The sequence below is a fragment of the Cherax quadricarinatus genome, chromosome 6, assembly GCF_038502225.1.
Source record: "Cherax quadricarinatus isolate ZL_2023a chromosome 6, ASM3850222v1, whole genome shotgun sequence".
Lineage (NCBI taxonomy): Eukaryota > Metazoa > Arthropoda > Malacostraca > Decapoda > Parastacidae > Cherax > Cherax quadricarinatus.
The window spans coordinates 31,506,716-31,530,357 of NC_091297.1; the positions used below are offsets into that span (position 1 = coordinate 31,506,716).

The 23,642-nt window shown below is 42.3% G+C and overlaps 1 protein-coding gene across 1 annotated transcript in view; it reads right to left on the reverse strand.

Moving 5' to 3' along the window:
- LOC128692697 (E3 ubiquitin-protein ligase HERC2) overlaps positions 1 to 23,642 on the reverse strand; it is a 133,406-nt gene that overhangs the window by 28,429 nt on the left and 81,335 nt on the right. The window contains exons 10-11 of the mRNA XM_070081259.1: positions 2,084 to 2,274; positions 1,717 to 1,880 (exon numbers count right to left, since the gene is read on the reverse strand). Of these exons, the coding sequence (XP_069937360.1) occupies positions 1,717 to 1,880; positions 2,084 to 2,274 (355 nt within the window). The remainder of the gene's footprint in view (positions 1 to 1,716; positions 1,881 to 2,083; positions 2,275 to 23,642) is intronic.

Below are 23,642 nucleotides of genomic sequence, written 5' to 3' on the forward strand. Positions count from 1 at the left end.
AAGTGCCTCCTGGTCATCCTTCAGACATGGCAGAGCGACTTTCTGCAGAAATAAGCTTCATTAAGGTCAAGTTTTTGCCTCCTAATACCAAACCTCTCCTGCAGCCCATGGACCAGCAGGTCATTGCAAACTTCAAAAAACTCTACACAAAAGCTATGTTTGAAAGGTGCTTTGTAGTGACCTCAGAAACTCAACTGACTCTAAGAGAGTTTTGGAGAGATCACTTTAGCATCCTCAATTGTGTAAACATTATAGGCAAGGCTTGGGAGGAAGTGACTAAGAGGACCTTGAACTCTGCTTGGAAGAAACTGTGGCCAGAATGTGTAGTCAAAAGGGATTTTGAAGGGTTTGAGGCTAACCCTGGGAATCCTATGCCAGATGAGGAATCCATTGTGGCATTGGGGAAATCCTTGGGGTTGGAGGTTAGTGGAGAGGATGTGGAAGAGTTGGTGGAGGAAGACAATGATGAACTAACCACTGATGAGCTGCTAGATCATCTTCAACAGCAAGAGGCCAGACCTGAGGAAACTGCTCTGGAGGAGGGGATAGAGAAATTGAAGAAGTTGTCTACTTCAAAGATTAAGGAAATGTGTGCAATGTGGCTTAAAGTGCAAACCTTTTTTGATGAAAATCACCCTCACACAGCTATTGCAAGCCGTGCTGGTGACTATTACATTGACAATGTTGTGAAACACTTTAGGAATGTCATAAAGGAACGGGAGGTACAGGCCTCTATGGACAGATATGTTGTGCGACAGAGGTCCAGTGACTCTCAAGCTGGTTCTAGTGGCATTAAAAGAAGAAGGGAAGTAACCCTGGAAAAGGACTTGCCACCTCAAGTCCTAATGGAAGGGAATTCCCATTCTAAACATTAACACCATCCACACTCTCCCCTCCTCCCATCCCATCAATCATCACCAGATCTTCAATAAAGGTAAGTGTCATGTAACTGTGCATGTCTTCTTCAGTTTGTGTGTATTAAAATTAATATTTCATGTGGTAAAAAATTTTTTTTCATACTTTGGGGTGTCAGGAACGGATTAATTTGATTTCCATTATTTCTTATGGGGAAAATTAATTTGGCTAACAATAATTTTGCCTAACGTTGAGCTCTCAGGAACGGATTAATATCGTTAGGCGAGGGTCCACTGTACTGCATTATTGTAAGAATTATATAAATAATGTAAACCCATTCGTGACTGCATATTAGACTGGCCAGTTGGACACGTACTGGACGGTGATGTCATTTGTTTACTCTTGAACATCGGTAAAAATCGAACATTTCCACTGCTTTGAGCTCAATTTCAAAGTACTTTTCATCATAAAACCATTCAAAATCATCTCTATTTCTTTAATATATCTTCCATTCTATCAAATTAGACCAAGAAAACAAACATAAATGCCATATGAAAATACACTTCAAAGTCGGTGTTTTAAACCAAAAACATGGTCAGAGCTTTTTATCCTCATGCACTTTGTGTTGCAGGATTTTTTTTATACTGCACACACTGACCACACAGACCCATTCTCTCACATGTAGGTCTACCAGCTTTCTCCTGCTAGATTTGAAGCCACTAGAATTTTGGCGTATTAATACGGCACCAACACTGGCTTGTAAGCTGTATTAGTATGACACCAACAGTGAAAGGGTTAATGCTAAAACCACTATGCTCTGCATGTGTGTGTATGCACGTGTGTGAGTGAGTGCGTCTTTACCTTTGTATGTTGCAACACTCTTTAGAAGATTGAGAGGAATATCTGGAGAGCCACACACCATTGTCTCTAGTTCATATGGCGTGAATAAGGAAAGCAGTGGCACGGGGACAACTCTTGCCATGCCTGCTCTCACAGCTGCAACTTGTCTGTCAAACTCGTGCAATCTTCAGAGAGATTAAGTAAAATCATAAATGACATTCAGGAAAATACTAAACCTTAAGCAACATTTTTTTTAGTTAATGAAAAACTTTGTGCAACTACCAATAATATTTCTATTTATTTTAAATTTAATGATAAAGTTAACTTAAAACTAAGCTGTCTCTTTATTAAATGAATATAATTGCTGGGCAACATGAATCTGTCGTACCTGTAATTGAGAGCCAAGCGGACATATTCATGTCTAGTAGCCATTGTAATTCTCTGGTGTCGAGTAGAGAGCTGGACATCATGGCCAGCAGCTGAAGTGGTTGTGAAGGGCAAATCTAGGCTACTAAAAGTCTTCTCATCACCTTCCATTTGCTGAACACACATGAGTCCTGGTACATAGTGGCGATCAACCTGTAAGTACACATTTCCAATAAAATGGTACCAAAATGGGCAAGAGAAATGTTCCTATATGATTCAATCACCATTGATTCATCTATTCCTGTTGCCCTGTCAAGCGCTATATAACACAATTACAAGAGACCTCTTACAATGCAAAATAACAGGCTATTCTGAAATTTGATTACCCTCATCCTACATATGCAACTGTAGTTGTGCCACATTTCTGGTAAACACAAAGAGAATGTTTTTTGCTGGGTCCTTAGTCACATTGATGTTCAGGGTAATGAACAGGCAGATTCAGCTACTTGGTTAGCTGTTCATGACCTCCCAATTTCATAGAGGGGTTATCCTCTCTCAGATTATTTTTCAGTAATCTCTGGGCAACTTAGCAACAGCAGGCCTGAGCTTGTTATCGCCTGCAGCTCATAAGACTGCCATCCCCACGAGCCCCTTTGGGGCGGGGCAGATGGCAGACCAGAGGCCTAGCTTCTCCCTACGAGCCCCGTGAGGGCGGGGACTGTGGCTAGGCCTGGGGACACTTGTTCCCAAAGATGAGGGGGTACTTGTACCTCCTCCCATGGGAGACTTAGGTCTCGAGATACTCCCCAGATAGGGAGCCAAGGCCGGGTCACCACTACTTGGAAAAGACCCGGGCCGGGAGAGTACCGGCGAATAATAAAAAAAAAACAGCAGTGGTCCAAGATGGTCCACAATAAATTATTTTCTGTCAAATCATGTTTGGGTTTCTAGCCATATTTTTCTCACCACTGTCATGTTTGGCCATACATTTCACCCATGGATACCTCGTGGAAAAATGCCTAGCAATGCTGTGCAAGGATTGCCAGGTTGCACTGTCAATTCACCATATATTAATAGACTATTCTGTCTGTCAGCAAGTGAGCAGAATTCACTTCCATCCTCTCCACTGCCCCATCATACTTACTCTAACTGACCTTGCTGAAAGTCTCATCTATGATGCAGAATTTCTTTTTTCTTTAACAGAAATTAACTTCTTGCACCAACTTTGGTTTTATTTTACACAGTCCTGACCTTGTCATTCCCAGCCTCCACATATTCCTTGTTTAGCACATCCCTCCCTGCAGTGCTGTATGACCCTTCCAGGTTTAGAACTTAAGTCTGATCATTACTAATGAATCATTAATCTAAACAAAACTATGTAGAAAATATGAGTAGTACAGACTGCATATAACATGTAGTGCCTTTTTTAATAGAATGCTATTCATACATTTTTTTTAATATGTCAGCTGTCTCCCACCAAGGCAGGGGTGACCCAAAAAAGAAAGAAACACTTTCACCATCATTTGCAGAGGCAAACAGATACGACAGTTCAGATGTCACTCCAAACAGCTAATATCCCAAACCCCCTTTAAAGTGCTGGCACTGTACTTCCCACCTCCAGGACTCAAGTTCAGCTAACCAGTTTCCCTGAAACCCCTCACAAAATATTACCCTGCTCACATTCCAACAGCTTGTCAAATCCCAAAACTCTTTCATCTTCATTCACTCCTATCTAATACACTCACACATGCCTGCTGTATGTCCAAGCCTCTTGGGTTTGGCTGGGTTTATATGCCATAAAAGTTTTAAACTTAAAAAAAGTGGCTCAAGCATGAAAAGTTTTCTGCTCAAGAGATATATGGCCTGGGGTAAGCTGTTTCATCTTCCTTAACCCTTTCACTGTCGAGCCTGCTCACAAACTTGCTCTCAATTTCGAAAAATATCCCCCCTCCCAAAAAAAAAAAAAAAATTATTGCCAAAATGTTAAGAATAATTTTCTGAGTGTTATAAGAACATAAGAAAGAAGGAACACTGCAGCAGGCCTACTAGCCCATGCAAGGCAGGTTCAAGTCCCCCACCGGCCCAAGCCAATGCCCCAACCTAGTTAGGTCAGGCCACATTCACTTAACCCTTTCGGGGTCCGTGCCGTAGATCTACGGCTTTACGTTGAGGGTCCAAACCGTAGATCTACGTCATGAGCTCAGCTCACTCTGATAAGCTGTGAGCGGTAAATTTGGGCCTTCATAAGAGAGAATACATCTATGTGGTGTGTGTGCACCACATTAAACAAATCCTGCAGCACAGAGTGCATAATGAGAGAAAAAACCGAGACCGTAATTTTCGATTAAAACAACAATTTTGCAGTGTTTTTTTGTATGTTTTTTATAATTGTACTTGCGATTTCTTGGTCTCATTTGATAGAATGGAAGGTATGTTACAGAAATAGAGATGATTTTGAATGATTTTCCTATTGAAAATGGCTTGAAACTGAGCTCAAAGTAGGGGAAATGTTAAAGTTTTGCTGATGTTCAAGAGTAAACAAATGACATCACACGTCTAATACATGCCAGCTGGTGGGTCTAATATACGTTCACAAATGTGCTGATATTATTTATACAATTATTACAATATTGCACGACAGTAAATCTTCTATTTTTTGGTTTGAATAAAAATTCATTAAGTGAATTAAAAATCAAAATGGAATTCATTTGTAAAGCCTGAAAACATAATTAATAAACAGAGGAAATGTTAGTTTAGTGCCAGGAATCTCTGCATTGTTTATTCTGGATCCTATTTTGAAATTGGAATATTTTGAACTTTGCACTAAATTGGCCAAATTACAAATTTCCAATCACTTTATTTTGTAGTTGAAACAGCTGAGTTGGCAATTTCTTGTGCTCAATCGATAGAATAGAAGTAATACTAGTGAAATAGCTAAGAATTTGATTGACTGGAATAAGGTAATTGGCCTAAAATGGGAGTCAAAGTCGGCAAAATCGCCGATGCATAAATATCGCTGACACATCAAAATTCACAAGAGCATAATTTCGTCATAAAAATTTTACTTTTTGTCAGAAAAAGATTCTCTACAATTTCACAAGAAAAAATAACAAAATTATTTCTTGAAAATTCTTGGACACTGGTGCGCACTTTGAAATTTGTCCTCTGGACCCTGAAAGGGTTAAGGAAGGAGCACAGCATCTGACCTAGTAGCACAAGCTAGTCAGGTCGAACTCACACCCACTCATATATTTATCTAACCTATTTTTAAAACTACACAACATTTTAGCTTCTATGGCAGTACTTGGGAGTTTGTTCCACTCATCCACAACTCTATTACTAAAGCAGTGATTTTCTACATCCTTCCTGAATCAAAATTTTTGCAACTTAAAAATGTACTGGCTAGATATTTTTAGCACTCTATTTATATCCCATTATTTATTCCTGTTTTCCATTTGTACACCTCAATCATATGGAGGTAGTAGGTTGGTAGACAGCAACCACCCAGGGAGGTACTACCATCCTGCCAAGTGACTGTGAAACAGAAACCTGTAACTGTTTTACATGATGGTAGGATTGCTGGTGTCTCTTTTCTGTCTCATAAACACGCTGGATAACAGGCATATCTTGCTACTTCTACTTACACATAGGTCACACTACACACACACATATACATGTGTGTGTGTATATATATATATATTTCTTTCTTTCAACACACCGGCTGTATCCCACCGAGGCGGGGTGGCCCAAAAGGAAAAACGAAAGTTTCTCCTTTTACATTTAGTAATATATACAGGAGAAGGGGTTACTAGCCCCTTGCTCCCAGCATTTTAGTCGCCTCTTACGACACGCATGGCTTACGGAGGAAGAATTCTGTTCCACTTCCCCATGGAGATAAGAGGAAATGAACAAGAACTAGAAAGAAAACAGGGGAAAACCCAGAGGGGTGTATATATTTATATGCTTGTACATGTATGTGTAGTGTGACCTAAGTGTGAGTAGAAGTAGCAAGACATACCTGAAACCTTGCATGTTTATGAGACAGAAAAATGGACACCAGCAATCCTACCATCACATAGAACAATTACAGGCTTACATTTTACACTCACTTGGCAGGACAGTAGTACCTCCCTGGTTGGTTGCTGTCTACCAACCTACTACCTAGATAGATACAAGATATGGTAATCAAAAGATCAAAACACAATTCACAGACACAGCTAGCTTGTAGGAGAGAAGAAAAACTGGACGCGTATGAAGTACGAATGCTGGGATGGTGTGTCGGGAGGGGTGGCAGGAGATGGCGGAGGTCTCCCCCGCTGATCCACAACAAGGCTGCTGCTTGATAAAAAGGAAAATTTTCCCCCTCCAGCAAACTGAATGTGTTAAATAAATAAATAAATAAATAAATAAAATAAAAAAAAAAATATATACATGTATATATATATGCACATACATACATATACAAATCGAGGGTTTTTTTCTTTTTCCTAATAGCTCTTGTTCTTGTTTTTTCTTTTTTTTCTCTCTCTCTACTGTCCATGGGGAAGTGAAAATGAATCTTTCCTCTGTAAGCCATGCATATCGTATGAGGCAACTAAAATGCCGGGAGCAATGGGCTAGAAACCCCTTCTCCTGTACACATTTACTAAAAATCAGAAGTAAAAAACTTCATAAAACTGGGATGCTTAACCCTTTAAGGGTCAAGAGGCCCTCTCCTAAACTTGTTCTCAGGGTCGAAAATTTTTTGGAAAAAAAATTATTTTTTCTAATGAAATGATAGAGAATCTTTTCCTGATCATAATGACACCAAATATATGAAATTTGATGGAAAACTTACGGAATTATGCTCTTGCAAAGTTAGCGGTCTCGCCGATGCGTAAACATCGGCGATTCCGCCCACTTTGAGCCCTATTTTTGGCCAATTCCTGTGTACTAGTCGACAAAAACCATATTTATTTCGCTAGAACTCCATTTTTGTTTATCGAATGAGTACAAGAAACCACCCATTTACCAATTTCAACTATCCAATAAAGTGGTTAGAAATTGGCAATTTTACCAATTTCACACAGATTTCAGAAGATGCCAATTTCCAAATAGGGTCCAGAATAAACAAGAAAGCCATTCCTGGCACTAAAATAATAAGTTCTCTGTTATATTTCTTTTGCTTTCCACTTTGAATTTTTATTCTTACAAAAAATAGAAGATTTACTGTTATGCAGACTACTGCATTAGTGTAGAAATGGTATAAATAATATCAGCGCATTCATAAAAGAATATTATACTCACCAGTTGATGTGTATTGGACACTTGGCATGATTTGTTTACTTTTGAACTTTGGTAAAAATAGAACTTTTCTGCTACTTTGAGGTCAATTTCAAAGTACTTTTCATTGTGAAACCAGTCAAAATCATCTCAATTTATGTAATATGTCTTCCATTCTATAAAATGAGACCAAGAAAACTATAATACACCCATAAATATCATACGAAAATACAGTGCAAAATCGCTGTTTTAATCCAAAAACACAAAGTTTTTTCTTTCTTATTACGCACTGTGTGCTGCAGGATTTTTTTTATGCCATGCACACTGACCACATTGACCCATTCTTTCATATGTAGGCCTACCAGCTTTATCTCGCTAGATTTGAAGGCGCTAGAATTTAGGCATACTAGTACGTCAATAACCCTGGTGCGTAAGCCGTACTAAAACGTCGAAAACCCTGAAAGGGTTAAATGTGTGTGGATGTAGTGCAGATGATAAGAAAGAGATGATTCCTGATGTTATGAATGAAAAGAAGTTGGATGTCCTGGCCCTAAGTGAAACAAAGCTGAAGGGGGTAGGCGAGTTTCAGTGGGGAGAAATAAATGGGATTAAGTCAGGAGTAGCTGAGAGAGTTAGAGCTAAGGAAGGGGTAGCAATAATGTTGAAAGACCAGTTATGGAAGGAAAAGAGGTAATATAAATGTGTAAATTCAAGGATTATGTGTATTAAAATAAGGGTCGGATGTGAAAAGTGAGTCATAATAAGCATGTATGCACCTGGAGAAGAGAGGAGTGTAGAGGAGAGAGAGAGATTTTTGGAGATGTTAAGCAAATGTATAGGAACCTTTGAACCAAGTGAGAGAGTAATTGTGGTAGGGGACCTAAATGCTAAAGTAGGAGAAACATTTAGAGAGGGTGTGGTAGGTAAGTTTGGGGTGCCAGGTGTAAATGATAATGGGAGCCCTTTGATTGAACTTTGTATAGAAATGGGTTTAGTTATAAGTAATATGTATTTTAAGAAAAAGAGGATAACTAAGTATACAAGATATGATGTAGGGTGTAATGACAGTAGTTTGTTGGACTATGTAGTGGTTGATAAAAGACTGTTGAGTAGACTTTAGGGTGTACATGTTTATAGAGGAGCCACAGATATATCAGATCACTTTCTAGTTGTAGCTACAGTGAGAGTAAAAGGTACATGGGATACAAGGAAAATAGAAGCAGCAAGTAAAAGAGAGGTGAAGGTGTATAAACTAAAGGGGGAGGCAGTTAGGGTAAGATATAAACAACTATTGGAGGATAGATGGGCTAGTTAGAGTATAGGCAATGGGGTCGAAGATGTATGGGGTAGGTTTAAGAATGTAGTGTTAGAGTGTTCAGCAGAAGTTTGTGGTTACAGGAAAGTGGGTGTGGGAGGGAAGAAGAGTGATTGGTGGAATGATGATGCAAAGAGAGTAGTAAGGGAGAAAAAGTTAGCATATGAGAGGTTTTTACAAAGTAGAAGTGATACAAGGAGGGAAGAGTATATGGAGAGAAAAAGAGGCTAAGAGAGTGGTGAAGCAATGTAAAAAGAGAGCAAATGAGAGAGTGGGTGAGATGTTATCAACAAATTTTGTTGAAAATAAGAAAAAGTTTTGGAGTGAGATTAATAAATTGAGGAAGCCTAGGGAACAAATGGATGTGACAGTTAAAAATAGGAGAGGAGAGTTATTAAATGAAAAGTTAGAGGTATCAGGAAGATGGAGGGAATATTTTGAGGAATTGTTAAGTGTTGATGAAGACAGGGAGGCTGTGATTTTGTGTATAAGGCAAGGAGGAATAACATCCTGTAGGGGTGAGGAAGAGCCAGTTGTGAGTGTGGGGGAGGTTCGTGAGACAGTGTGTAGAATGAAAGGGGGTAAGGCAGCTGGGATTGATGGGATAAAGATAGAAATGTTAAAAGCCAGAGGGGATATAGTTTTGGAGTGGTTGGTGCTATTATTTAACAAATGTATGGAAGAGGGTAAGGTACCTAGGGATTGGCAGAAAGCATGCATAGTCCCTTTGTACAAAGGCAAAGGGGATAAAAGAGAGTGCAAAAATTATAGGGGAATAAGTCTGTTGAGTATACCTGGTAAAGTGTATGGTAGAGTTATTATTGAAAGAATTAAGAGTAAGACAGAGAGTAGGATAGCAGATGAACAAGGAGGCTTTAGGAAAGGTGGGGGGTGTGTAGACCAAGTGTTTACAGTGAAACATATAGGTGAACAGTATGTAGATAAGGGTAAAGTGGTTTTTGTGGCATTTATGGATTTGGAAAAGGCGTATGACAGGGTGGATAGGGGGGCAATGTGGCAGATGTTGCAGGTGTATGGTATAGGAGGTAGGTTGCTGAAAGCAGTGAAGAGTTTTTACGAGGATAGTGAGGCTCAGGTTAGAGTATGTAGGAGAGAGGGAGATTATTTCCCAGTAAAAGTAGGCCTTAGACAAGGATGTGTGATGTTCAATATATTTATAGATGGGGTTGTAAGAGAAGTGAATGCGAGGGTCTTGGCAAGAGGTGTGGAGTTGAAAGATAAAGAATCAAACACAAAGTGGGAGTTGTCACAGTTGCTCTTTGCTGATGATACGGTGCTTTTGGGAGATTCTGAAGAGAAGTTGCAGAGGTTGGTGGATGAATTTGGTAGGGTATGTAAAAGAAGAAAATTAAAAGTGGATATAGGAAAGAGTAAGGTTATGAGGATAGCAAAAAGATTAGGTGATGAAAGACTGGATATCAGATTGGAGGGAGAGAGTATGGAGGAGGTGAATGTATTCAGATATTTAGGACTGGACGTGTCAGCAGATGGGTCTATGAAGGATGAGGTCAATCACAGAATTGATGAGGGGAAAAGGGTGAGTGGTGCACTTAGGAGTCTGTGGAGACAAAGAACTTTGTCCGTGGAAGCAAAAAGGGGAATGTATGAGAGTATAGTTATACCAACACACTTGTATGGGTGTGAAGCATGGGTGATGAATGTTGCAATGAGGAGAAGGCTGGAGGCAGTGGAGATGTCATGTCTGAGGGCAATGTGTGGTGTGTATATAATGCAGAGAATTCGTAGTTTGGAAATTAGGAGAAGGTGTGGGATTACCAAAACTATTATCCAGAGGGCTGAGGAGGGGTTGTTGAGGTGGTTCAGACATGTCGAGAGAATGGAACAAAACAGAATGACTTCAAGAGTGTATAAATCTGTAGTGGAGGGAAGGTAGGGTAGGGGTCGGCCTAGGAAGGGTTGGAGGGAGGGGGTAAAGGAGGTTTTGTGTGCGAGGGGCTTGGACTTCCAGCAAGTGTGCATGAACGTATTTGATAGGAGTGAATTGATAGGAGTGCTGTTGGAGTGTGAGCAAAGTAACATTTATGAAGGGATTCGGGGAAACCAGCAGGCCAGACTTGAGTCCTGGAGATGGGAAGAACAGTGTCTACACTCTGTAGGAGGGGTGTTAATGTTGCAGTTTTATAACTGTAGTGTAAAGCATCCCTCTGGCAAGGCAGTGATGGAGTGAATGATGATGAACGTTTTTCTTTCTTAGGCCATCCTGCCTTGGTGGGAATCGGCCAATGTGTTAATAAAAAAAATAATAATAATCATATCCTCCCTAATTCTAAGTCTTTCTAGAGAATGCAGATTCAGGGCCCATTTATCCTCATAGGAAAGATTTCTGATGCATGGGATCAACTTTGTCATCCTCCTTTGTACATTTCCCAGATCATTTATGCCCATTCTGTAATATGGTGACCAAAATTGTGCAGCATAATCTAAATGAGGCCTAAGCAAGGATAAATAGAGTTTGTAGATGAATGGTTCAGAGAACCGACATGTTGATAAATTAGACACATGTGCAACTCTTGGGTATCTTTATTGAGGAAATGTTTTGCCACACAGTGGCTTCATCAGTCCATACAAAGGAGAATCTTGAAGAACAGGAGGAGAATGAGGTAATCAGTCCCTCAACCTTGAGTCGATGTGGTCAGTCCATCAATCTTGAATAGAATATGGCATACGTGCGGAGAAGGAGCTTATAAACCGTAGGCAGGAGAGGTGCAGCAGTCATAGGTGGTGTCACATTTGTTCAATGTGGAAGTAGGTCGTGCCCAAGAATTAGGTAAGTGAAGAATTCCCAAGTATTAAGATCCCAAGAAGTTGCAGTGTCTGACAGGTTTGTAGATGAATGGTTCAGAGAACCGACATGTTGATAAATTGAAGCCACTGTGTGGCAAAATGTTTCCTCAATAAAGATACCCAAGAGTTGCACATGTGTCTAATTTATAAATAGAGTTGAAGAACAACCTGTGGACTCCTATTATTTATGCTTCTTGATATGAAACCAAAGATTCTGTTTGCTTTATTGTGAACACTTATGCACTGTTGTCTTGGTTTTAGAATACTACTAGCCAGAACTCCCAAATCCTTTTTGCAGACAGTAATATTAAGATCTACATTATTTAATTTATATGTGGCATGGTTATTTTCCTGTCCAATGTTTAGAACTTTGCATTTGTCTATATTAAACTGCATCTGCCACTTCTCTGACCACTGCATTGGCCTATTTTGGCATCATTGGCAAACTTGCTTATACTGCTATTTATTCCCTTGTCTAGGTCTTTCATGTAGATTGTGAACAACAGAGGGCCCAACACTGACCCCTGTGGAACACCGCTCGTAATGCTTCCTCACTCTGATTTCTCTCCATTTATGCAAACTCTCTGCTGCTTATCTGTCAACCATGGCTCTATCCAGGAGAAAATTTCTCCTATCCCATGAGCCTTAATTTTCCTCAATAGTGAAAAAAGTTAATAAATTCGTAAGGCAGGAACACCCTTTTGTAAAACCGTGTTGAGATTCGTTGATCAACTTACGCTTTTCAAGATGGCTACAAATTGCCTCGGCAATTGCTGATTCCAAAAGTTTTCCCACTGTGGAGGTTAGGCTGATTGGTTTATAGTTCGAAGCCATGGACCTGTCACCTGCTTTGAAAATAGGTACCATATTTGCCATTTTCCACTTATGTGGCACTATGCCAGTTTGTAGTGATATGTTGAAAAGATTAGCCAAAGGTTTGCTAAGCTCCTCTTTACATTCCTTTAGAACCTTTGCATACAGTTCATCAGGGCCTGGGGATTTGTTAGGTTTTAATTTACAGTGGACCCCTGCATACCGTTGGCCTTGCATAACGTTAAATCCGCATACCGCTACATTTTATCGCCAAGATTTTGCCTCACATACCGCTAAAAAACCCGCTCAACGCTGTTCGTCCGAGATGCGTCTAATGTGCGCCCTTAGCCAGCCTCACATGTTCCGCCGGTGGCATTGTTTACCAGCCAGCCTCCGCGGTAACATCCAAGCATACAATCGGAACATTTCGTATTATTACAGTGTTTTGGTGATTTTATCTGCAAAATAAGTGACCATGGGCCCCAAGAAAGCTTCTAGTGCCAACCTTACAGCAATAAGGGTGAGAATTACTATAGAGATGAAGAAAAAGATCATTGATAAGTATGAAAGTGGAGTGCGTGTCTCCGAGCTGGCCAGGTTGTATGATAAACCCCAATCAACCATCGCTACTATTGGTGGTACAGCTGCTGCTGCTGCTGTACCACCGTCAGCTGCTGCTGCTGCTGCTGTAGTACCGTCTGCTGCTGCTGTAGCATCGTCTGCTGCTGCTGTAGCACTGTCAGCTGCTGCTGCTGTTGTACCACCGTCAGCTGCTGCTGCTGCTGTTGTAGTACCGTCTGCTGCTGCTGTAGTACCGTTTGCTGCTGCTGTAGCATCGTCTGCTGCTGCTGTAGCATCGTCTGCTGCTGCTGTAGCACTGTCAGCTGCTGCTGCTGCTGTACCACCGTCAGCTGCTGCTGCTGCTGTAGTACCGTCTGCTGCTGTTGTAGCATCGTCTGCTGCTGCTGTAGCATCGTCTGCTGCTGCTGTAGCACTGTCAGCTGCTGCTGCTGCTGTACCACTGTCAGCTGCTGCTGCTGCTGTAGCATCGTCTGCTGCTGCTGTAGCACTGTCAGCTGCTGCTGCTGTTGTACCACCGTCAGCTGCTGCTGCCGCTGTTGTAGTACCGTCTGCTGCTGTAGTACCGTCTGCTGCTGCTGTAGCATCGTCTGCTGCTGCTGTAGCACTGTCAGCTGCTGCTGCTGCTGTACCACCGTCAGCTGCTGCTGCTGCTGCTGTAGTACCGTCTGCTGCTGCTGTAGCATCGTCTGCTGCTGCTGTAGCATTGTCTGCTGCTGCTGTAGCACTGTCAGCTGCTGCTGTAGCACCGTTGTTGGTGTGGCTTATTGAGAATACCAAGAAACAATTAACCCCAGAGGATTTGCCACCCAGGATTACCCAAAAAAGTCAGTGTCATCGAAGACTGTCTAACTTATTTCCATTGGGGTCCTTAATCTTCTCTCCCAGGATGCAACCCACACCAGTCGACTAACACCCAGGTGAACAGGGAAAAATGCCTGGAACTAGTGCTCATATTGGTGAATTTAAAGCCAGCAAAGGTTGGTTTGAGAGATTTAAGAATTGTAGTGGCATACACAGTGTGATAAAGCCTGTTCTGGAAGAAAATGCCAAACAGGACCTACAGTACTCAGGAGGAAAAGGCACTCCCAGGACACAGTGTCTCATCAGTCATTGCTGCTTCTTCAATAAAGGTAAGTGTCATTTATTCTTCATTTAGTAGAGTAGTACATGCACAATATATATTGTGCATGTACTACTCTACTATTGTGCATGTATCCTTCTCTTTGTGTGTACGAAAATGTATATTTCATGTGGTAAAATTTTTTTTTTCATACTTTTGGGTGTCTTGCACGGATTAATTTGATTTCCATTATTTCTTATGGGGAAAATTCATTCGCATAACGATAATTTCGCATAACAATGAGCTCTCTTGCACGGATTAATATCGCTATGCGGGGGTCCACTGCATTTGTCTACGGACCATGTCACTTGTGACCCTAATCATGCAGAGTTTATCTTCCTGTTCTACATAATTTATTATTTCTGGAATATCGCTAGTATCTTCCTGTGTAAAAGCTGAGAGGAAGTAAGTGTTAAAAATTCTACACATTTCCTTATCACTTTCGGTGAACTGACCTGAGTAACTTTTGAGTGGGCCTATCTTGTCCCTAATCTTACTTCTGTATACCTGAAAGAATCCTTTTGGGTTAGTCTACAATTCTCTTGCAAGTTTAACCCTTTCAGGGTCGGCAGGCCCTCTCCTAAACTTGTTCTCAGGGTTGGAAATTTTTCGAAAGAAAAAAAAAAAAAAAACTGATGAAATGATAGAGAATCCTTTCCCTATCATAATGATACCAAAAGTAAGAAATTTGATGGAAAACTTATGGAATTATGCTCTCGCGAAGTTAGCAGTCTCGACGATGTTTACGCATTGGTGATTTCGCCCACTTTGAGCCCTATTTTCAGCCAATTCCCATGTACCAGTTGACAAAAATCATAACTATTTCACTAGAACTCCATTTTGTCTTTCGAATGAGTACAAGAAGCCACCCATTTACCAATTTCAACTATCCAATAAAGTGGTCAGAAATTGGCATTATTATTATAATCAAAAAGAAGCGCTAAGCCACAAGGGCTATACAGCGCTGCAGGGTAGGGAAGGAAGCGAGGGTATTGGATGGCAGAAGGGAGGAGGGATGATCAGTAGGTTACAGAAAATAGCGGGGCAGGGGATAGTACGGGGGTAGAGGGTAGCAAGAGATTGAAGTAGAAAGGGCTGAAGGTATCAGAATTTGTGAAGTAAGTCAGTTGTTGTCAAAAAGTCAATGAGAGAGTCCGGATGAAAGGTGGGTCCATCAGCGAGAAGGGAAGGTAAAGAGAGAGCAGCGGAGCGAAGACGACGATGGAGGTAAATTCTGCGTGCTCGTTGATAAAGTGGGCAGTCCAACAGAATGTGGCTGACTGATAATGGAGCTTGGCAATTCTCACAGAGAGGAGCAGGGCACCTCTCCATGAGATATCCATGAGTAAGACGAGTATGGCCAATGCAAAGACGGGAGAGAGTAGTCTCCCAACCTCGACACTGGTGATAGGAAGACGGCCAGTAACCTATACTTGGTTTAATAGATTAAGTTTGTTGCTGAGCATAGTAGACCAACGGTGTTGCCAACGGGTGTGAAGGTGGGAAGATATTGCAGCAAAATAGTCTGTAAATGGAATACATGTACCTCTATATGAAACTGGTAGGTCATGTACTGCTGACCGCGCAGCAGTGTCTGCCTGTTCATTGCCCTGTACATCAACATGACCAGGGACCCAACAAAAAACAATATCTTTATGCTTGGTAAAGATGCGGCGTAGCCAAAGTTGGATACGGAGGACTAAGGGGTGAGGTGTATCAAATTTCTGTATAGCCTGTAAAGCACTAAGGGAGTCTGAGACAACCACAAATGATGACACAGGCATAGATGCAATACGGATAAGTGCTGCAAGGATGGCATACAATTCAGCAGTAAAAATACTAGCCGAAGATAGTAAATGCCCTCGTACGACACTGTCCGGAAACACTGCTGCGAATCCTATGCCGTCAGAAGACTTAGAGCCATCTGTGTACACAGCAATGGCATGAGAATGAGAGTGAAAGTGGTCAAGAAAAAGAGAGCGGGAAGTGACCGTAGACAGTTGGGCTTTCGAGCAAGGGAGAGAGAAAGAACAGACTCGAACAGCTGGAACTTCCCAGGGGGGTAGGGAAAAGTGAGATGCTACATGAACATAGAAAGGTGGTAATTGAAGAGAAGACAAGAGCGAATGAAGGCGAAGAGAGAAGGGATGGAGTAAACAGGGGCGGCGAACAAATAAAGAATGTCTACTAATATCAGTGACCATTCTATAAATGGAAGGATTGCAGAGATCATGAGAGCGTACATAGTAGCGAAGGCAATAGGCATCATGGCGATCGGATAAGGATGGAACGTTCGCTTCTGCATAGAGGCTCTCGACAGGGGAAGAGCGAAAAGCACCAAGGCATAAACGTAATCCTTGGTGATGAATGGGGTTAAGGCTAGAGAGAGTAGCAGGAGATGCCGCTGAATAGATCTGGTCACCATAATCAAGTTTCGATAAAATAAGGGTGGAATGTAGGCGAAGGAGGGTTCAACGATCAGCTCCCCATGAAAGATGAGCAAGGGTTTTAAGAAGGTTCAGCCGGCTGTGACAAGTTGCCTTCAGAGAGGTAATGTGAGGTTTCCAGGATAACCTACGATCAAAGAGGAGGCCCAGAAACTTAACTGTATCACGTTCAGGGATACGGGAGCCATAGAGGTACAAAGGATGATCGGAGATGACAGAGCGTCTAGTGAAAGTAATTTGGTGGGTTTTAGTGCTGGAAAATTTAAACCCATGTGTGGTGGCCCAACTGGAAACATGGTCGACTGCATGCTGGAGAGAAACTGTAATGAGATGACAATCAGCGCCTGCACAGGCAATAGTGAAGTCATCAACATAGAGTGATGACCAAATATTTGATGGAAGACTAGAGGCCAAATCATTAATAGCAAGGAGAAAAAGTGTTGTGCTCAGAACACATCCCTGGGGGACACCTTCAGCTTGGATAAAGTCCGGGGAGAGCACATTATTAACCCGAACACGGAAATGCCTGTCAGTTAAAAAGTTCTTAAGGAAGGATGGTAGATTGCCTCGAAGGCCTAAGGAGTGGGCTTGGGCTAAAATATTATACCTCCAAGTTGTGTCATATGCCTTCTCAAGGTCAAAAAATATGGCAATAACTGAGTGGTTATTCGCAAAGGCATTACGAACATACGTATCCAAGCGTAGTAAGGGGTCTATGGTAGAACGTCCCTTACGAAAGCCATATTGATGAGTGGAGAGACTGTTGTGTGTCTCTAAATACCACACTAAACGTCTATTTACTAGGCGTTCCATCACTTTGCAAACTGTACTGGTAAGAGCAATGGGATGATAGTGAGAGGTTTCACGTCCCGTAGTGCCTGGTTTGCAGAAAGGGAGAACAATGGCGGATTTCCACAGCTGTGGAAGAACTCCTTGTGACCAAATAAGATTGTAAAGGCGTAATAGGACTGCAAGGGCTGACTGATGTAAATGTTGTAGCATACAAATATGAATGTCGTCGGGCCCAACTGCCGATGATCGGCAAGCTGAGAGTGTTGCCTCCAGTTCTTGAAGTGTAAAAGGCACATTATACTGTTCTTCTCTGAGAGAAGAAAAGTCCAAGGGTGCTAACTCTCTGGCAGACTTTGAGGAAAGAAATGAGGAACATAGATGGAGTCCCTGAGAAATACGGACCAGATGACTGCCAATTTCATTGGCAACATCTAGTGGGTTTGCTATATCAACACCGGCAACCCGCAGAACAGGAGCCGGGTCAGGAGAATATTTACCACTCAGTTTTCGTACTTTTTTCCAGACTGCACTCATAGAGGAAGCAGAGGTGATGGTGGAGACATAATCTCGCCAGCAAGTGCGTTTAGCGTCACGGATGACACGGCGAGCGATCGCACGCTTCTGCTTAAAATCAAGAAGTCTCTCTGTGGTTCTATTGTACCGGTACCTGCCCCATGCAGCGCGTTTCAAACGTACTGCATGAGCACAAGCAGGAGACCACCAAGGCACGCATTTCTGAGAATGCCTGCCCGAAGTTTGGGGTATAGAATGAGAAGCTGCGGTTAAAACGGAGGATGAGAAGAGGTGTAAAAGCTCATCGATGGAGGACGAAGAAGGAACCTCTCTAAAAACAGTTAGGTGTGAGTAAAGGTTCCAATTTGCCTGATCAAATTGCCAGCGTGGGATGCGAAGAGGTGGTGAATATGAAGGGGAAGTAAGAATGATTGGGAAATGATCGCTGTCATGTAAGTCCGGGAGAACAGACCAAGTGAAGTCTAATGCGGTGGAGGAAGAGCAGACTGAGAGATCGATGCAAGAGAGAGTGTGAGTCCGAGGATCAAAATGGGTGTGAGTACCTGTATTTAAAACATGAAGGGGGTGGGTGGCAAGAAAAGCCTCTAACTGAATGCCACGGGAATCACAGTGAGATCCCCCCCAGAGGAAATGGTGGGCATTAAAATCACCAAGTAACAGAATCGGTGGCGGTAATGACGAAACAAGAAAGGCAATATCCGGGATAGATACGGGCTGCTGTGTAATGCAGCGAAGTACGAACAAATAGCTGATGGTACGGAATATCAGTGCGTAGAAGAAGGGCACTTTCATTAAAGGTCCCATCAAGAAAAGGATCTGAAGAATACAATAAATTATAGCCTGAGATGGGAGAGATAACAGCAGAGTGTAATTTTAGTTCCTGTAAGCAAACACCAACAGGGGAAAACTGGGAGAGTAACATCTGAAGCTCACCCCGATTACCCCTGAGGCTGCGTATATTCCACTGTAAATAGGCTATGATTGGCAATGATAAAGATACCTGAAATCCGCAGGTAAGGGTTCCTATGGACTAGAGGGGTTAGAAAAGTCCACATGCGGAGGCAGTGGAAAACGTTCAAGCAGTGAAGGAACGGTGCGCTGTGAAGAAAGGAGTTGCGCAGATGGAGCAGAGGAGAGAGAAGGAGCAGAGGGTGGATCAGTGTCCATTGATGGTTTGGTCTCTGCAATATATTCAGAGATTGCTTCAAGTGTTTCGGAATTCAGAGACGTCGTATGGGAGACAATATTGGAAATGGTAGGGGGAGGATGAGTAAAGATTGGAACTGTATTGGACTCTACCAAGGTAGGGGGGGGCGAAAGGGTGGAGGGAACTGGAGAAGCGTGGAAGGGGACAGAAGAGGCAGAAACCTGGGAGGTGGCAGAAGAGGAAGAAACTTGGGAGGGAACAGGGGAGGAAGGTACAGTACGAGGAGGAGGGTGAACCTCTACACTTGTAACAGAGCCAGTGAGAGGGGGAGAACCAGGTACAGAGACAGGGAAGGTAAAATGAGGAGGTGGAAGATGGGTAGGAGGTGTTAACGGACCTTTTTTTGACTTTTGAGAAGTAGAGGGATGATTGGGAGGAGGTGTCATACGAGACCTCGTCGCTACTGAGGCTTGTGAGAGAGAACACGAAGAAGCGAGATCAGACTGAGGCGTTGAAGTAGGGACATCTGAGCCGAGGACAGCAAAAGAATTAGATACAGGAGTGACTATGGGAGAGGTAACCACAGAGGTGGGTGCAGAAGATAGGATACCAGAAGTGGGAGGACGTTTTGAAACACGGGAATAAGAAACACGAGGTGGAGGCGGAGATGAGAAACTGCCATGGCATAAGGGAGACCTTCTGCCTCTTTGAGGTAACGGATTTCCCGCTCGTTTAAGTAGACTTGACAACGGCAAGAGTACGAAGGGTGAGCCTCATGACAATTAAGGCAAGAGGGAGGTCGATTGCAAGACGTATTAGAATGGTCATTGGCACCACAGACTGGGCATTCGGCGATAGATCTGCAATATTTCGCTGGATGGCCAAATCGCCAGCAATTTCTACACTGTTGCGGTGTAGGGATCACCTTTCGAACTTGTAACCGATGTCCTGCTACATAAACTGAGGATGGGAGTTCACGGCTGTCAAAAGTTAAACGAGCCACATTGCTAGGGTATCGTCTCCGCCCGCGGGCAGGAAGAACGTAAGTGTCTACCTTGAGGATTGGGAGATCTTGGAGTTCCAGCTGTTCAAGAATGTCAGTGCCACATGTCTGGAAATTTTGTTGAACTATGGTATGGGGCAGAATGACGGTACCACTACAAGAATTGAGGGAATGATGTTTTTCAATAGTGACAGGAACAGTATCGATATGGGAAAGACGAGAAAGCTCATGAGCCTGGGTAGCATTCTGTATGGTGACGATGCGCGTACCGCTCTTAAGAGCATGAAAAGAAATATCTTTACCAACATGGCGTAGGAGTGCCTTGCCAATACTGTGGTCAGAAAGATAGGCAGTAGAAGAAGTCGGTCGTAAAGTGAAGAATTTAGTCCATTGTGCAGTCTGAAACTGAGCATGGAAAGGTAGTGAAGGACGTGTCGATCTTTTCTGAGAAGAACGAGAAGGTGGAGAAGTATCATCAGCAGGTAATTGTCGTTGGCGTTTAGGCGTGGGACCAGAGGTCCGACGTGGAACGGGTCGGCGATTCGAAAATTGCCGTACCGTAGAGGGAGAGGCTGGAAGCATAGTCAGAGGAGAGCGAAGGTCAGATAAATCGAAGGAGTCAGTCGAGGCCTCAGTACCTGAAGCGGGTGAGGAAACAGCACCGGCAAGAGGTACGGAGGCATGAGGAGTGTCCGAAGAGTGGTCCAAAGGCGAGGCGGGGTCAGAACGGGGTGCGGTATCAAGAAGGGGCCCAGGGGTAGCAGGTTCATGGACTAGGGCTGCCATGGTTAGGTTACTTCTTTCTTTTTGTTTTTAAGAAAAAAAAGAAGAAAAAAAAAAATAAAAATAAAAAAAAGAATAAAAAAAAGGGGGGACCGGGGAGGGATAGTTCCTAGGAGGAATGAAAGGGCCAGAAATCTCCCTCCGCGCCCAAGAGGACCTCAGCATCGCAAGTAGCGCAGATGCAGCATGGAACCCATGCCATACCCTACCCATCATGCTAGTAAACCGGCAATCCGGGATAGCAACCTCACATCTGTCGAGCTACCTCGGTGGACAAAAGAGAGGGCGGCCGGAAATCCACCACAAAGCATACCTCTTTCGGCCACCACCCCCGGAATCCGAAAGGTGGCTTCCAGAGATACACCCGTCGCCTGAGAGACACCCAAAGCCACCCTCCGGGATACCGGAGAGGGATCGGGACATCCCCAGGCAATCCAGATTCCACGGCAAACTATGCCACCGCCAAGAACCTCAACAGAATGGGATGGACCCCGGTACCCTTTCCCCTACCTAGGAACTAGCGTGCCTGAAAACAAAAAAAAAAAACCAAAGGCCAAAAAGGAAGGGCAAAAGGGAGGGGTGGGGAAGAGGAGGAGGAGGAAAGGAAAAAGGGGAGGATGGGGAGGATGGGATAAGGAACGGGGGATTGGGGGGTAATTAGGTTCGGTCTGAGGAAGGAGACCAACAGGTCTAATTCCTCAGACCAAGAGCCTCTTCACCACATCAAGGAGCCCCCCTTGAAGAGGCAGAAATTGGCAATTTTGCCAATTTCACACAAATTTCAAAAGATGCCAATTTCCAAACAGGGTCCAGAATAAACAAGACAGATATTCCTGGCACTAAAATAACATTTCCTCTGTTCATTAGTCATGTCCCCAGGCCTCTGTTACATTAATTTTGCTTTCCACTTTGAATTTTTTTCTCACAAAAAATAGAAGATTTACTGTTATGCAGACTACTGCATTAGTGTAGAAATGGTATAAATAATATCAGCACACTTGTGAAAGAATATTAGATTCACCAGTTGACATGTATTGGACACATGGCATGATTTGTTTACTTTTGAACTTTGACAAAAATCGAACATTTCTGCTACTTTGAGCTCAATTTCAAGGTCCTTTTCTTTGTGAAACCAATCAAAATCATCTGAATTTCTGTAGTATGTCTTCCATTGTATAAAATGAGACTAGGAAAACTAGAATACAACCATAAATAGCATACGAAAGTAACTACAAAGTCGCTGTTTTAAACCAAAAACATGGTTGGAGTTTTTTTTTCTCATTATGCAATGTGTGCTGCAGGATTTTTTTTATACTGCACACACTGTCCACATAGACCCATTCTTTCATATGTAGACCTACCAGCTTTCTCTCACTAGATTTGAAGGCTCTAGAATTTATGCATACTAGTACGGCACCAACCCTGGCGTGCAAGCCGTACTAGTACGGCACCAACCCCGAAAGGGTTAAGCTCATAATCTTTTTTTGCTTTTCTTATTCCCTTTTTTATTTCTCTCTTTAACTGAATATATTGATTTCTTAACTGCCCCTCTCCTCTTTTGATTTGCCTATACATGCCTCTCTTTTGACCAGTGAGATGTTTTAATCTATTGTTTATCCATTTAGGATCAGCTTTGTTTGATTTGATTTCCCTATTTGGAACATAAGTTGTCTGAGCAGCTAGAATTATGCTCTGGAAAACGTCATATTGGCAACCATCACCACCTACCTGACCCTACCTGATCAGTAGTTACCGAGATATAGTGGTGTGAAGTTGACAGAAAGTGAATCACTGACAGCAACATCGGCAACTGCTGCTCACTCAGTAATATTATTTTTACTTCTATTTTTTCTTTTCTAATTTATTTTTTCAAGTAACTTTTGTGGCCTGTGAGATGAATATAATGCATATTGCATATGTACAGTGGACCCCCGCATAACGATCACCTCCGAATGCGACCAATTATGTAAGTGTATTTATGTAAGTGCGTTTGTACGTGTATGTTTGGGGGTCTGAAATGGACTAATCTACTTCACAATATTCCTTATGAGAACAAATTCAGTCAGTACTGGCACCTGAACATACTTCTGGATTGAAAAAATATCGTTAACCGGGGGTCCACTGTATATCCAATCATTGTATGCAACACAACAGCACAAAAATAATAATATTATATTGTTTACAAAACTTATTTACACTAACAATTAAAAAAGTTGTTTATTACTATTGTTGTATAATATATATACACATATAGAGTCACCAGACACGTTCCTAGAAGTGCTGCAGCTTGTGGGACTCTTTGAAACAAAGTGTTATGCACAGTGCTGTTTTACACTCCTCACACACAAAATGAGTGTCTGCATTTTTGTGGGTGGGTTGTTGTGGCTGTGATTGTGGCGTATGGGTGGTTGAAGGTGGTCTTTGTTGTGGATGTACTGAGTCAGCAGCATGGTTATCAGCCTGGGGTGCTGCTGGTGCCACATGATGCCTTACACCACCACCACCCACTCCTGCATGTATATTATCCATCCCAATTGTAACATTATCCATACCGTCTTCCCGACCAACCATGCTATTTTCCCGACAACCCACACAGTCTTCCCCACCAACCATGCTGTCTTCCTCACCATCCACATGGAAATAAGTCACTTTTACTTTTTTGGGTTATCCTAGGTTCTTAACACATGTTGCAATGTATGATAATCTATGTAATTGTATTTGTGTATACCTGAATAAACTTACTTACTTATTCTTTGAGACATGGGAAAATTCAAATTCAAATTCAAAGTTTATTCTCTATAAGGATTACAATGCTGAGTTTACAGAAATTTGGTTATTGTGTGGTTTACATGTAGTAAAATTGTGATTACAGAGTGTACCACTAGAACGCTTAGCATGGCTAGGCATTTCGGGCAGACTTAGTTTTATTCTTAATTGTAAAATATTACAAATTATGA